Below are 15,653 nucleotides of genomic sequence, written 5' to 3'. Positions count from 1 at the left end.
TGTAAACTTGCAAAAACGAGGTTTCCTAAGGCCCCTTTCCAGTGTATATTATATTAAAAAACTAAGAACCCCTCTGAGCCACAGATGCTCACTTATATTGCTGTGTGGCTGTGATGAGTGGGGACATATAAAGCCCTTGAACTCGAAGTTGACACTCATGCAGGCGAGAATGCTATTTAAGTAGAATAAGCCTTTGGTAGACTTTATTCAAGACAAACAAATATACCCACCCTATCCCATGAAACTGGTTTCTTTGATGTGAACCGCCACATAAGAATCTTCAGTGTATAAGGAAGAAATAAAAATGATGTCTCCCCCTTTCTAGCTGTTATATTGTCTTATTGAGGCTATGTCAAACCTGAACAAGCAAGATCATTTTAACTACACAGGTAGGATTTGAAGGTGACCTAGCATCAGCCAGTGAACGAGAACCTCCTCATGGTGCTTTTGGATAAGAGGGGATGCTAGAAGGAGCTCTGCTTAGACCACACTGCCTGGAAATCCCTTAGAACACATTTGAGGTTTCATTTTTATTATTTAGGACTTTTGGAGTGTACCAGTCTCTAAGCTGACAATTATTTAAGTCAATTACTGTCTGGGGGAACCACTGAGTTGGTAGCTTTAGAAATTAAATACCTCATGTTCACTGAGAACTCTCCTAATTCATCAGCATAGCTAAGTACTGAAAACAGCTGCAGCCCACTGTGTCAGTCTCTGGTTGCAGTGGTCTAGCTCGTGATGTGAACCATCCATTGTGACCTGTATCCAGGGTGGTCACAGCAGCTTCTTCAACCAAATTGGCCTCATGTTGATTGCTTTCTCTTATACAATGGAGCATTCACCAACTTTAGACAATGTCAGTTAGGAAATGGGGTGAAGAGCACACCCCTTCAGATCTTTATCATCTCAGTTGCTTTCCTCTGAGGCTGACCCAGGTCTATCCCTACTGGGAGGACAGGCATGGAGTGCATGATGCTATTCTTCTGAACATGTAATCTGGACAAGCCAGGTAAGTAAGCAGGGTATGCTTTTCCACTGCCCGAAATCAGATAGGACACAAATCACAAGGCCACCAGGGATACTGTAGGAATGGGATAACCACTGAATGAGTTCCCAGGTCTCAATATGGGATGGCAAGGTCTTGCCTTGTTACTCCTCTACTGATGAGATTCAAAGTCAGAATAATTATATGCTTGTTCAACAATCTGTCAAGAGGCTAAACAAGACAGAAAGAAGGTCTTTTTGCTCTCTTTCTGTTTCTCTTTCTCTCTCTCCTTCCCTCCCCTTTTCTGTGTCTCCTCTCCCCCTCTCCATTCTCTTTCCCTCCTTTACCTCTTTCTGTCTCCCTCTCTCTCCCTCTCTCTCTCTTTCTCTCTCTCTCTCCTTTTCCTTCCCTCTCCTTTCTCTCTCCTTCTCTCTCTATCCCTCACCTCTCTCTGTTACTCTCTGTCTCTGTCTCTCTCTGTATCTTTTCATTGAGAAAATGCCAGAAGTTGCTATGTAAGATCTACAACAATTATATCAAAAAGGATTTCAGAAAACTCTTTATTTTTGTTTTTGTTTTTGTTTTTAAGTTATTGGGTGAAGCAAAGACTATGTGTTGCACTTAAAAAAATCAGAAATTACCAGGAAGCAGATGGAAAACAAATGATTTTCTTTATTCCTTTGGGAATTGATGAGCATCTTCCTCAGGAGACAACAAGTATTATGAAAATACTTTATGGTGCAAGCTGTGGTTCCAATACCAGTGCATCACTGGATGCAGGTGTTATGCAACTCTGTTGGTGTATGACTGCATGTCTGTGTCAGTGTGTGCCTGTATGTCTGTGTGTGTGTGTGTGTGTGCCTGCATCTCTGTGTGTCTGTCTGTGTGTCGGTGCATGGATGCATATCTTTGTGTATATTGGTTTTTGTCTATTTACGTATGTTTGAGGGTATGTACTCATTGTCCAGATATTGTGCATATCTAGATTTATACATATGTTCTGTATGTTTCTGTACATATGTGTATATATATTTTTGTGTGTTCTGTGTGCATATAAATATGCACTCAGGCCTTAGGCACTTCCAGTGAGTTCATACTGCACAATGGAGATACTCCCCAGCTGACCTGTACTTCAATACTCTCCCTTCCCAGTTCACTTCTTGAATGAGTTACAATATCTTTCTGAACCTCAGTATTCTTATATATAAAATGTCATGTTTAGTACTCCCATGGAATTAGAAGTCCAACCAATATGTTTTCGGCCACCTAGCATTGTAGTATTAGGTTGAACTACCTACACATGTACAATTTTTGCTATCTTTTAATTTTAGAATCTTCAATATATATTAGTCACTTCCCGGATAACCAAAATTTATAGCTGGTCCATGGAAATGTGCATTATCTTAACTAACACTATGGTGAGTTCATGAACTACTTCACATTTAACACACGAGGGAACCGACATGGGTGTGTCTCATGATCTGCTGAGTCACCCAGGCAGAGTCACAAACCCCACTTGTCTGCTGCCCTGCTGGCCTCACTGCTCCCTTCCCCTTCCTTAGAGAGAGGCTGGCAAGATGAGGACGACCTGAGGCCGTGTAAATGTTATGCTCATCCTGATGGTCTTTGCCCAGCTTAACTTTGCCCTCTACACTGCTCTTGCTGCTTCTCCTATAATTGATTGACACCTGGTGCCTAAGATCCACCCCAAAGTGCGCTCTTGGGGAGACACAAGGAAGGAGGAAGAACTGGGGAGAAACTCAAATTGGATAGGTAGCAAGTGCTAGCTGCATTGCGTAGTGCATGCTCGGACACATCCTAAAGGCACCGGGTGGCACTGGGCTTGCCTTGAAACGTCTTGACAGCTGTTTAACTGCCACACACAACTGACTCTGGTGTTCAACCCAGGAAGCCACAGAAGTAGAATTGTTGGAACATGACTGTTTAATCCCTTCCTAATCTCCAAAGTCTCTTAAGTCCTTCAGCTCTTCAAATACTCAGCTTCCAGGACTTGGTGAGCAGAAACATTATGGCCATAGGAAGCCTGGGTACTGAGCTGTGCAGCTCAGGCAATGTGGGAATAGCATTACCAGCTAGCTACTTTAAATTGAGTTTTGATACAGTTAATAAAAAAAGAGATAGAAGCCAAATCCCATTTACAAAATTATTACTTTTGTTTAGTAAGACACATAGATTCAATTTTGCACAGAAAATTGCTTGGGAAAAATGGTCTCAGCAGAACCCTTCAAAGACAATTTAATATTTTTAATAAGGAAAATCTTTCTGATTCTCAACTATTTAGCCATGAAATCCTAAAAAAATCCAATGAAAGTCTGCCTTCAATAAATGCTGCTTTACAAATTTTATTGTCTGTTTAACAACTTGAGAATATTAACATTCCTTAGGCACTTAAACTCAGTCATAATCTGAAACATTGCACTTTGAAAACTGTCTTTCATGTAATTTAATGTAATTTAGTGCCTATAAACTGTGTGTTTATTTTTCAGATATTCTGGATCTCCAAATTGTAAGTAAGGTCAATTAACCCAGGAAATGGCAAGTTTCTAAGCATTGTTTATCTCTGAACAGTTCTTTAGAAACACATACACACACACACACACACACACACACACACATACATGTACATACACATGTGCACACACATATGCACACACATACACACACACACGCACACACACATGTGCACACACATGTGCACACACATACACACACACATACATACACACACACACATACATACACACACATGTGCACACACATATGCACACACACACACACATACACACATACACACATACACACACACATACATACACGCACACACACATGTGCACACACATATGCACACACACATACACACATACACACACATGCACACACATGAATAATACACATGCACACATATACACATACAAACCAATAATACTTGAGAGGCTTTATGCATTATTAACTGTTTTTCAAAAGATTTGGAGCTGAGTGAGCTGTCTGACATTCTGCAATATTCTTAGAAGTATTCAAAGCTTCAGATTACAGAGTGAGTTCAAGGCTAGTGTGGACAAGTTATTGAGACATTGCCTCAAAATTAAAGCAAATAAGGGAATGGATATGACTCATTGGTAGAAAGCTTACCTAGCATATGTAAGACCCTGCTTGCAATCTTTAGTATGACAAAGAGGGCTGGAATCAAGACTGGTTATGAAATGAAGCCTGCATAGTATCAGGAGAAGTGACAGGGCGAGCCCGTCCAGGAAGCGGGCAAGAGGCAATTTTTCTTACACTGAAACTTCTTTGTCTCTTAAGGACAGTAAATAGTACACAGAGGCCTTTTCAGCAGATCACAGCTCCAGGTAAAGGCTGGGAAGATGGTCAGGTATAACATGCTGAGCAGGCAAGTGTGATCCATAGTATCCACATAAAACTCTGGAAATGTTGGTGTGTGCACAGAAGCAAGCCTGGGTTTGCTAAGCAGATAGTCCTGATGATTTAGTGAGCTCCAGGTTCAGTGAGAGATCCTGTTTCCAAAAATAAGGTGGAGTGTGATTAAGAAAGACATTAGACATAGATCTTTGGCCTTCAATTGTGCATGTGCATGTGTACACATCTCCACATACATAAACACACACATACACACACACACACACACACACACGCACACTCCTATACTTGCACCCTCTCACACAGTCTTACACACAATCAAGCAGACTATCTGCCAGAGCCAAGCTATTTCTTTGAAACCATCAGGTTATTCCACCTTCTCTATGGGACAGGCAACAACTGAAAGTGCTGCGTGGGGATCTGAAAGGAGTTCTTCAGTGTCTGCAATCCCAATTCTAGCTCTTTTAATGAGGGAGGGAGGCATCAACATCTTGATATGTGTTTCTCTGCATGCTGGAGCATCAAACGCATGACTTTGGCCTTGGTGGTAGCGTAATTCTTTTCACTGTTAAACACTGAGCCATATCATGAGCTTACAGCAGTTTCAGAAAGTGACTAAAATATGTGAGGGGACCAATATGAAATGGCTCGTTGCTATGGAAGCAAATCTGCTTTCAAATGGTCTACTGATGGAACCATGTTGGTCATCAACATTTCTTTCACTGTCTCAATGTTCTGTCTAAAGCTTGTAATCAGTCACATGTGAACTGTGTGACTTACTTGCTCTCCTATACTGGATAATTAAGCATCTATACTAGAATTTGTGCAGGAGCTATCTATTCTATTCTCCCCCACAAGAGCAAAGATGGACACAGACAGATAAAGGAATAATAAGCAGTGCACAGCCTTTCCAATAAATGTTTATCCATCCCTAAGCAACCAAAGAAGACCTGGAGTTTGTTGGAAATGCCTCCCTACAGGGTTATATTGTCTTTCATGTTGTGGTCTCAATGGGGCAAAGGCCCATAACAATTTTCTAATACTTCCTCCCAAGAGTTTCACCAGGGTTCTTATAGCTCAGTTCTTGCGTGAAGAGGGAAGTATGCTCCTGTTTCAAATGCTAATCTTAGATATATAGAAAAACATAAGCACTGGGCTGTGGTGGCGCACACCTTTAATCCTAGCACTTGGGAGGCAGAGGCAGGCAGATCTCTGAGTTCGAGGCCAGTCTGGTCTACAGAGTGAGTTCCAGGATAGCCAGGGTTATACAGAAAAACTCTGTCTTGAAAAAAAAAAAAAGAAAAGAAAAGAAAAGAAAAACAAAAGCTATGGGGGTGTTTCCCTTTCCTTATACTAAAGCTGACACCACGTAAATTCTAAATCCACCTTCCTAAGCAAGTATTGGCTGTTTAATGCTCATAAGTTCCCATTGCATACTTGACTGCAAGAAACCACAGACAGCATGGTGGTGTCCAGCATTAATAATAAACAGCTACACTTTTTTTTTCATCTACTCTCTGTTCCCAAAGCAATTGGGAGGTCTGTCCAAGTGTTCTGCGGCAGACAGGAAGGAGGAGGAGGCTGCGACACAAGCCGCAGCCTGACTGCTAGTGATGCTGTTACTATGTCTTCCAGCTTGGGAATTGCTCACTGCTCAGAAACCCCTAGCTTTGTTAGCTGGCTGCAGTGAGATAAACCTGTGGGGACTTGGGAGCAAGAACAGTTTAAGTGTAGTAAAAGATCCAACAAAAGAAAACAAAAACGTAAGGCAGTGTTGCTTCTTTCCAATGCCTGCGACTCACTCTGTCCCTACATATACCTAGAGTGGACAAGGCTTGACAGCACAGGGAGCTGACGCTTTTATTTCATGTCCTCAGGACTATTTTGTAGGATATTCTTAAAGAAAACCTTGCACTTTCCTTGTGTAGGAAAAAAGTCACAGTGTGCTTTGGTGTGTCCCTCGGAGTCAGTGTGAATGCTTAAGATGTCTGGTGCCATGGAAGGGTGTGTAAAATGATGCCGAGTGCTGGTGAAGACACTGGCATGCCTTGCTTCTCTTCCCATGCATAGCTCCTTTTTGACCTTTACTTAGGCAATGTGTGCGGCCCTCAGGGATCCAGACAAAACCCCACAATTGGTTAAACAGTGAAGTAAGACACAAATGGGTTTAAATTCATCTTGTCTACCCACCTCTCCTAGAGAATGGTAAATGGTTACAGACAACAAATATGCTGATTTCTCTTAATTTTGCCATGTGATGCTTTGCCGGCAGCAGAATAAGCAAACTTATCCCAAACCTGGCCATTCCACCTCACAGAGTACAGAATAAGGCACTCACCAGCACTGACGGTGATGGCTTCAATAAACTGCTCTCTCCAGCTGTTGGTCCCCACCACAAGAGCCAGGTTCGTCTTCTTAATGAGTTTGTCCACAGTGCTCTGAAAGTGGCAAAGGGATAGGAGTATAAATTTTTGGGGTTGTGACAGCCTCAGGAAATCTAAAACTTTGTTTTAAAGTCCCAGGATTCTACAAGGGCTAGCAGATGTCAGGCTCAGTAGAAAAGTATGCACATCAAATATTGTTATGACTATGTAAACAGTTGTCCTTAGAAACATTCTGAAATAGAAACATCAAGCAGGCTTTGCCGCCCTAATGGCCAACCAGGAGCAGCTACAGTGTTTCCATAGCAGCCGTTTCAAAGGCCCACCCATGTTCCTCAACTACTCTGTGAATTTGGTTCGCCCTGGCTTGTCTGTCCGCGCTGTCTACAAACGAATCAATACTGGCCCTGTTCAACACTGTCTGTCAATATCTAGAAGTGACAGATCTGAACCTGAAGATGTATTGCTGTATTGTTTGTCAGTGACTTATAGCCAGGTAGCACAGTTACAAGGTGGCTTGCTGTATGATCATTAATAAATAGATAATTTTGGGGGTAGTGTTAAGGTGGTGGTGCATAGAGACTACTAGATTTTTCAGCTTGCTAGTATTATCAGGCAATTCTATTTTCACACTGCTGCTGTTACATCAGGAGCATATCAAACAAGCGAAAGTCAACATTTGTGGCTTAGGGCACACTGCTTATAACCTTGCATCACATTTTCATACTTTAATAGCATGGAGGTACATGCCCTTATTTTACTTTAGGACTTATTAGGCAATTAGTTTTGTGGAATTAGAACTCTCCAACTTTCTAAATTTGGTTAATAAAACAGCAGGCAGGGCTTTCCAAGCAGTCATGAGAAAACTAAATAAGCCATACAGTCAAAGCGCTACAACAAATCGTGGCAGCTACAGGGAGAAGGGGCATTTTCAGGACACCGAGGCAACTTCTCTCAGAGCAACTACTGCATGGACTAGTCTACCAAGCATCCACACTTACTGTCAGAGCATCCTCCAATTTCCACTAATTGCAGAGGCAGAAAACACATATAATTTGCCTTAGGTAAAGATTTGTACATGTTTAATGCAGGATACCAAACTATGGTTTGAGAGAGATAATGTTATTGGCTAAGCAGGAGTCAAGAGAATGGTATCTGGGGGGTTGGATGTGAAGCCAGAGACAATTTATAATAGTAAGCATGCTAGTTCAGAATGAGTCATTGGAACTGACTTGGGAGATGGAGACGAAAACAAACATGAAAGGAGTCATCTCCAGCTAGCACGCTCTATATCTGGAACATAATTCTTGGTGGCTTGTATGTCCTAAGGGCGGTGACCTCTCAGCTTGTCTTGTATCCAGAACTGCTGGTACCCTGATAACAGCTCTAACAGTCCCTGCTCTTGGGCATAATAAATTGGACCCCACAACAGACATCTGTCTTTTCTCTCTCAAGTCAGCCACATCTCATCTAGTATTCTAAGCATCTCGACTAATGCCAATTCAAAGTGATGTGTGGAATGCAAGAAGAAATGACCTCAGCTTATCCTACATGTAGTGGAAACTCTCAAAAAAGGGAGAGAACACACTGTACTGCAGCCAGGGCAGAGAACCCCACAATACTAGAGATAAGCACTCCAGGATCTGAACACAGACTTTCCCATGAAATGTCTGCTCAAGATCAAACTTTTAGGAGAAACTTAACCTTTATTGATGTGTAAAAAACCCAGACATATCTTAAAATGTAATACATTTTTTTTTTGTAGTTTTTCAAGACAGGGTTTCTCTGTGTAGCCTTGGCTGTCCTGGAACTCACTCTGTAGGCCAGGGTGGACTCAAACTCAGAAATCTGCTTGCCTCTGCCTCCCAAGTGCTGGGATTAAAGGCATGTGCCACCACTGCCCGGCTCAAATGTAATACATTTTAACCAGAGTGGCAGAGCCAAATGTTTTTTCCCAATGGCTAAAGTTGTACCTGTGAGTATAACTCTATGGGAGAAAGGAGAGGGAATCAAGATCAATTTAAGTTTAGACAAAACTCTATGTTTACCTGGAACATTCTTAAACTGTCAGTGACCTTCACGATATTCTGAGACCCTCACCCATGACAGAGGGATTTAGTAAAGCCACAGTCTTAGCATGGCAGGTTAGAAGTCGTGGGGGCAGGGTGGTATGTGAGTTCTAGCCCATGCTATTCTAAAGCTTTGAACAAATTCTCAAGTTACATTCTAGAAAAACTCAGTTCTTAAGTGAAGAAAGCCAATGTTGACATTGCCGTACTTGAAAAGTATACCCCAACATGTCCTTTAGGTCTTCACGGTACCAATGACTATGCTTATAAACTTGAAGATGAGACTCAAGTTATTCTAGAAAGTTAAAAAAAAAAAAAAACAGACAAATGAAGTTATGTAAAGAAACTAGGACCAGGGAGACTTCTGATCCAAGACTTTGGGAGAGTTACCTAAACCAGTATATTCTAAAGTAGTTACTATAATTACTCTTTCTATGGGAAGAGTTACTATAATTACTCCTGCATGGGAAGGCAAGCTGGGCATCCTGTAAAGGGGAGAGTATATACTGTCTATAGAAAGTTTGGGAGTGAATTAGCTTCAGAAACGACAATCTCTATGGTGGCAAAGGACACTGAACCCTTTGATTCCTTTGGTGAAAGAAAGTTGCAGGAGGAACAGTGAAACTGGACACACACGAACACAGAGTAGAAGAGTGAGCCATAGAAACAGACAGGCTGTGGGATTATGTGAACCTGTGCATGTTCCCTTCATGTCTTCAATGATCCAGGCTCAAGGTTATGCCCCAATGGACCCTGACAGTGGGGTCAGTCTTTGTTTTACTGTTTACCCTTCCTCTAAGCAAGGGGTGAAAGCAAAAGCATGATAGACAGATAGATAAATAGATAGATGATAGAGACAGACAGGTAGATAATAGATAGATGATAGATGATACATAGATAGATAAATAGATGATAGATAAATAGACAATGGATAGATAGACAAATAGACAGATAAATAGATGATAGCTGGATAGGGATAGTTAGACTCCTAGTGCTCTAAAAATATTTAAATGTATTTTATCTTTTAAAAAGGTCTCATTTTAATTGCAAAGACACCTCAACCACGTCAATTTGGAAATTAAATTTAATCAGCCAACAAAAGGAAAAGAAGCAATTATAACTAAAGATCCACTTAGGACTCTGAGAATTCTATAGTAGCCTGATTCTCTATTTTTAAAATTTTCTTTGAATAGTTGCTATCTCCTTCTGCAAAATAAGTAAAGAAAATATTGTTTTGTTCTGGGTTTGTAATTTGGGATATTACAAGAAGGGATACAAGGTCTTACCCCATTTTGCAATGGAAGTTGATTCCATCTCAAGTATTCTTAGATATTAAGGATTTGGGTACAAAGAACTATGTGTGTGTGTGGGGGGGGCTAGAATAGGATAGGAAGGTTGAAGCAGAGTAGTGTGTTAGGAATGATAGATAGGAAGTTTTATCTTCAAGGATGACACTCATTCCTATATATGTAACTTTTAAATGAATGACTTCTATTACCTGGAAAATTTTAAATCTGGGTTGAGGATGTAGCCCAGGGTGCAGAGCTTGCCTGACATGTGTGAATCCCTCAGTTCAATACCAAGTACCATAAGAAAAAAAAATAAACTAGAGACTCTAATCTTATCAACTCATGAATAATCAGTGTTGTTGCTAACTCTGTACCTTTGGCAGGCAGTACTAAAGAGTTCTCAGATATAAAGGGCCAGTCTCCAAAACCAAAGCCTTCACATTTTCACAAGGCAAAGGCTTCACTTCTGACTTCGGGTTTTTCTAATGCATAATAATCTCTCCAAGTACTGCTTTATTGATTTTTTTATGAAGATTATAAAGCTGTGTGAATTTCTAAAATTCAAAAACATAGCTAAGACTGGGCATGGTAGTAGCTCACCTTTAATCCCACCAATTGGGAGTCAGACTCAGAAGTATTTCTAGGTTTGAGTTAGCATAACTTATATAGCAAATACCTGGTCAGCCATAGTTATAGAGTACAATCCTCTCTCTCTCTCTCTCTCTATATATATATATATATATGTATATATATATATATAATTATACATTACATATACCACTATATTATACTATGTACCACATACTTCTTAAACACTTTTATATGTTTATTTATTTAATTTAACATTTTTATTATAAAAAGATTCTCTTCAAACCTATTTCTGTAAAGTATCCTTTCAGACAAATCCCTCCTTTTAGGAGCAATTCTGGCTCTGTCATGTCAAGTGTCACCTGCTTGGCCCTTGTTCTGATGCTCTTTACAGTACAGGATTTCTGGATTCTCTGTTAACTTCACAAATTCAAATTGGATCTGACAGCCTTTTAGTGAAGGAGCCCAGGTGTGGAATCTTAGTTTCAACTCTCTCCAGGAGGCTCTTACAGCACAGACCACACTGAACCACCTTGAGCAAGCAGTTGGGGTGGGCAAGTATTGGAAGACGCACCTTGAATTCGTAAGACTCCTCGATGATCACCTCCAGCTTGGTGTGCTCGCCTAGGATGGGGCGCCCCAGTTCTGCAATGCGCCTCTCCTCCTCTTCTTTGCTGGTCAGTGGCTGCTTGTCATTATATTCTTCTGGTAAAGGGAAGGCAAGAATGTGAACAGTGTGCTCCTTTATATGTGCAAGCCCCAGGATCCTGATATAAGAGAAGCAGGGAGGAAGGACGCCCTAAAGGTCAGCTAACAGTCTCTTGGGGAGATAGTGAGGCTAAAAGGAAGAAGGGACAGCGCTTCTTGGGCCGGGCAATGCCACACTGAAGCGGCAGATGACTGAAATTTGAAACGGTCTAATCTGTGAAAGAAAGCATGGGATGGGGAAAGCCATGTTCAGGGTCCATTACCGAGAAAGACCCTGCTGCACATTATTTGTGCTGAGGGAATCACCTAGCCTTTTTCTGTGAAGCTGGACAGTTTGGCTGTCTGCACACATTATTTCTTCCAACATGTGACTAAAGAGAAACACAATTAAAAATCCTAAAGTAACCCTGAGGAAAATGAGGGTTTAGCCCTTTCCTTTTCACTTTCTAGAAGCATCAGAAAATGCCTTGGGGCCAAAGGGAAATTCTGATCTTAGCTTCACACTTGCCAAGAGTTCCTGTCATAGGCTCAGCTCTGAAACACCCATTTCACATTTCCTTGAGATAGCTGGCCCCGGAGCTTCCGTTCTGGTGAAATACACTAGGAAAGCCTTGACCATATTAATTTCAAAGCAAACAGAGAGAGCAAGGGTGAGGCCTTCAGGGAGTTAACACTCACTATGTGAGCAGGATTATTTCCAGACCCGCCAATAAGTCTCTGAATGGAAGTCATTGGTATAAATCCCAGACTGAAAAGGCCAAACCTATGTGGAGGGCAAATACACGTCCTGGAAGCCCGCTTATTCTTCAGGTCCAGGATGCTGGAAAATGACTGGTTACTTCCTCTCAGAGTCAAGTGAACTACACATATATTCTGGAAAGCAGTATTGTTGTTATGGACAAACTTCTATTCTGAGTCCCTCACGTCCAGGATATCTAGGCAATTGCCTGAACGTTGAGTCTGTTGTCTGGGGAGTCACCAGAGGGGAAGGGCTATTTGTTCAGGATCCCTGACCTGCCCTTTTGCATTTAGACATCAGCTTTAGCAGAGTTTCCTACTTTCTGTTTTCTGCAAAGACCCATATCTTCCCTTCTGCTCTGAGACCCTGTAATAAGCGGTTACATATATTGGTCTAGCAATTGTTTCAAGGGATGGATTTTGGCTAGCAGTCTACTGCAAGGACTGGGGTGGGGATAGATGCACTGGAAACACAGTCATTCTGGATTTCACATGCTAGAAGTGATGAAGGCAAAGGCAGAAAGGAGCTACTGGTACATTCTTCAGCACACATTCAATAATGTGTTCTAAAATAATGTCTGTCATCCCCAAAACCCAAAGGGAAATGAAAATGGGTTGCTCAACCTATCGAGAAGCTGTTGACCACGAGCAAAAGCAAAGCAGAGAGCAAAGGAGGTTGACTTTAATTGCAAAAGTGCTAAGGGATTTTATAAAGGAATTGACAAGTTATAACTCAAGGGTTCTGGTTAGGGTCATAAAACTAGTTATCTCAAGGAAACATATAACTAGCCTAGGCAGGGCTCATGAAGTCCATTTACCTTGTGTTCAAATCAATTACAGCTTGGTTCTTGCTGCTTTCTGTAATATTTGGACCATTGATCATGTCCCTGGTAGTTCAAGTTGATTTTGTATCTTTGTCCAAATCTCTGACTTACTCTGAATGATAATGTCTTTCCCTGAAAGCAATTATTGCTATTTAGATATTTATTTGAAATGCAACGCTATGTGTGAGAGAGTACTTATTGTGGCCATCCTTTTTGTGACTTACAAGTGTTAAGCTGTTTTGAATGATACTCACTCGGGGTCACATAGGTAGAAAACATATAGCAGTTAGGGAGGAAATGTGGTGTGCTGTGATTGTTCAGGGAAGCATCTCACAGAGTAAAGCTGATCCAGGGCATGGTGCAAAATAAAGGAACATGGCAGGAAATGGAAATGAATTATCCTACGAGTGAAAAGGGGCACTGCCTCCCCTGCCCCAATCCTTCAGGCTTTCTGGTCGGCAACAAATGCAAAGGCTGGGTCTCTAACTGTTGCCTGAGGTTTGCCTTTCCTTCATTTAAGAAAGAGAAAGTAGTATACAGGCACAGAATGTTTGACTAGCCTACATTTAGTGATATTCTTCTCATTGCAAAAAAAAAAAAAAAGTCACTAACTTATTTTGTACTTAAGGCAAAATCCTACTAGTTTTCTTTGTTTTAGTTAAGTAAAAGACAAGGCAACTTAAAAGATTACAGTATAAAAATTATAAACTTGTTAGTACTCAACCTTAATAAAAATCTTACAAGAAAGCTAAGATGTGGATATCTCATCTTAACAGGTTTGGTAGCAACATAAAGAAATTCTAGGGACCTTTTTTTCTACCTCTTGCTGCACTCATAGTCCAAAGCACAGGTTTATGCCTCATGCAGTCACTAAGAAATGCTCCTTCACTTACTTGTATTTAAGGCCCTTCCATGGAGTAGTATACCAATAGCCAACTGGGATTTAGTAAATATCATTCAATTCCTTAATATTTATTGTATGTTGAATATGAAGTTTCATATGGTTTAGCTATTATTTTCAATTATCTTTACAAATAAATACTTAGTCTGTAGACTTACAGAACTGGGATATGGCTCGGCACGCTTTGGACTGTCCTTACAATGAAAAGACTGTCAAAAATTTACCCTCTAAGTAGCTGTTATGAGATTCTACAAGCTGCTGTTAGCAATATTTTTCATTTGTTCATTTTTTAAAATAAAAGAGCCATCAATTATTTAAATATGTCATTGTCCTCTTAACATATGCCAGGACAGGCATAGTCCTCTTCTTCCCCAGCTATCTCCCAGGAACTTCTGGTACCGTGGGAATGGAGGCACATGAATGAAAACGACAACTAGCATTAGTGTGGAGTGACTGAGGAGCAGGGTGGGAGGACTGTCCTCTGCCTATGAGAGAAAGGGAAAGCTGCAGGACAGAGGATGGATTTGAAACTATCTTTAAAGCATGTAGAGAGCTGGCTAGTTCAGTATGATGATAAAGATGGCGATGAGGTGTAGAGGTGACTGGTCATAGTTCACACATGGGCATGACATCACAGAAAGGTCATTTGTTGAGTATTATGTATATCTAAGAGCCAGTTACAGTTATGTGTACTAGAGGTGACAAATAGATCTTATGGCTGATCTACAGTACTAGCCCTCATGATGTAGAGTTTTGATGGTGAAGAAGAGAGTTGAGTCTTTTCATCTTTTCCTCAGTGTTCTCAGGCATGGATTTTATCAAATAAGGAATGGTTTAGCAGTAGTTAATAGTAATAAATTACTATATTTGTTTCCTTTTCCCATTGAACAATGGATCAAAAGTGGATTCCTTATTGTAGGCAATTTCATTTTATTTCCTTAAGTGTGCAGAGTAACAAGACAATGAATTTTTGGTTCTATTTCTTAGGGCAAATTAATTCTCTCTGTGGGCAACTCTGGGTCTCTCTGACTCTCTTTTTATGTACATATGTACACTTGTAAAGCTTACTAATTGTGATCTTGTATATAGAACATATAATGTCCCATTCCTGATCAACCAAAACAACTTAGAGATTCTGTGCAATTAATTATCAGCAACTGTAATTACAAGCCAGTGTTGAGAGAACAGAGAAGTCCTGAAATAAGAGAAATCATCAGAGTAGAGTCTTTTTTTTTTTAAAGATATACTTATTTATTACATGTAAGTACACTGTAGTTGTCTTTAGAAACTCCAGAAGAGGGCATCAGATCTCATTACAGATGGTTGTGAACCATCATATGGTTGCTGGGATTTGAACTCAGGACCTTCAGAAGAGCAGTCCGTGCTCTTAACCGCTGAGCCATCTCACCAGCCCCAGAGTAGAGCCTTTGTACTGGTTTTCAACCTTTCTAATGCTGTGATTCTTTAATACAGTTGATCATGTTGTGGTGACCCCCAACAATACAATTATTTGATTGATACTTCATAGCTATAATTTTGCTATCATCATGAACTAATATAAAATGATGGAAATCTGATATGTGACCCCCACCCCCAAAGGGGTCATGCATCACATGTTGAGAACTACTGCTTTACAGTGATTGATTTTTATAAAAGACAGTAAAATGATTAGCTTTAGGTATCTGAGTCCTGGAAGGGTGAATAATGTAAAGTTGCTTCTTATACTTCCTAGTTCAAGCTGGATCTTGAGGCACCATCAGGGGTGATAAAGGGT

General features: G+C 40.6%; 1 protein-coding gene and 1 long non-coding RNA gene across 12 annotated transcripts in view; one reads left to right on the top strand and one right to left on the bottom strand.

The window, feature by feature from the left end:
- Slc8a1 (solute carrier family 8 member A1) overlaps positions 1–15,653 on the bottom strand; it is a 354,487-nt gene that overhangs the window by 44,893 nt on the left and 293,941 nt on the right. For all 11 annotated transcript variants that reach the window (XM_031357163.1, XM_031357161.1, XM_031357165.1 and 8 more), the window contains 2 exons: positions 11,283–11,413; positions 6,720–6,819 (listed from right to left, as the gene is read on the bottom strand). In XM_031357163.1, the coding sequence (XP_031213023.1) occupies positions 6,720–6,819; positions 11,283–11,413 (231 nt within the window). The remainder of the gene's footprint in view (positions 1–6,719; positions 6,820–11,282; positions 11,414–15,653) is intronic.
- Positions 813–15,653, top strand: part of LOC116080683 — a 40,647-nt gene continuing 25,806 nt past the window's right edge. The window contains exon 1 of the long non-coding RNA XR_004114537.1: positions 813–1,009. This is a non-coding gene — a long non-coding RNA (uncharacterized LOC116080683). The remainder of the gene's footprint in view (positions 1,010–15,653) is intronic.

This window comes from Mastomys coucha, unplaced genomic scaffold (genome assembly GCF_008632895.1).
Source record: "Mastomys coucha isolate ucsf_1 unplaced genomic scaffold, UCSF_Mcou_1 pScaffold6, whole genome shotgun sequence".
Taxonomy (NCBI): domain Eukaryota; kingdom Metazoa; phylum Chordata; class Mammalia; order Rodentia; family Muridae; genus Mastomys; species Mastomys coucha.
This window is presented reverse-complemented; position numbering and strand designations above follow the sequence as displayed.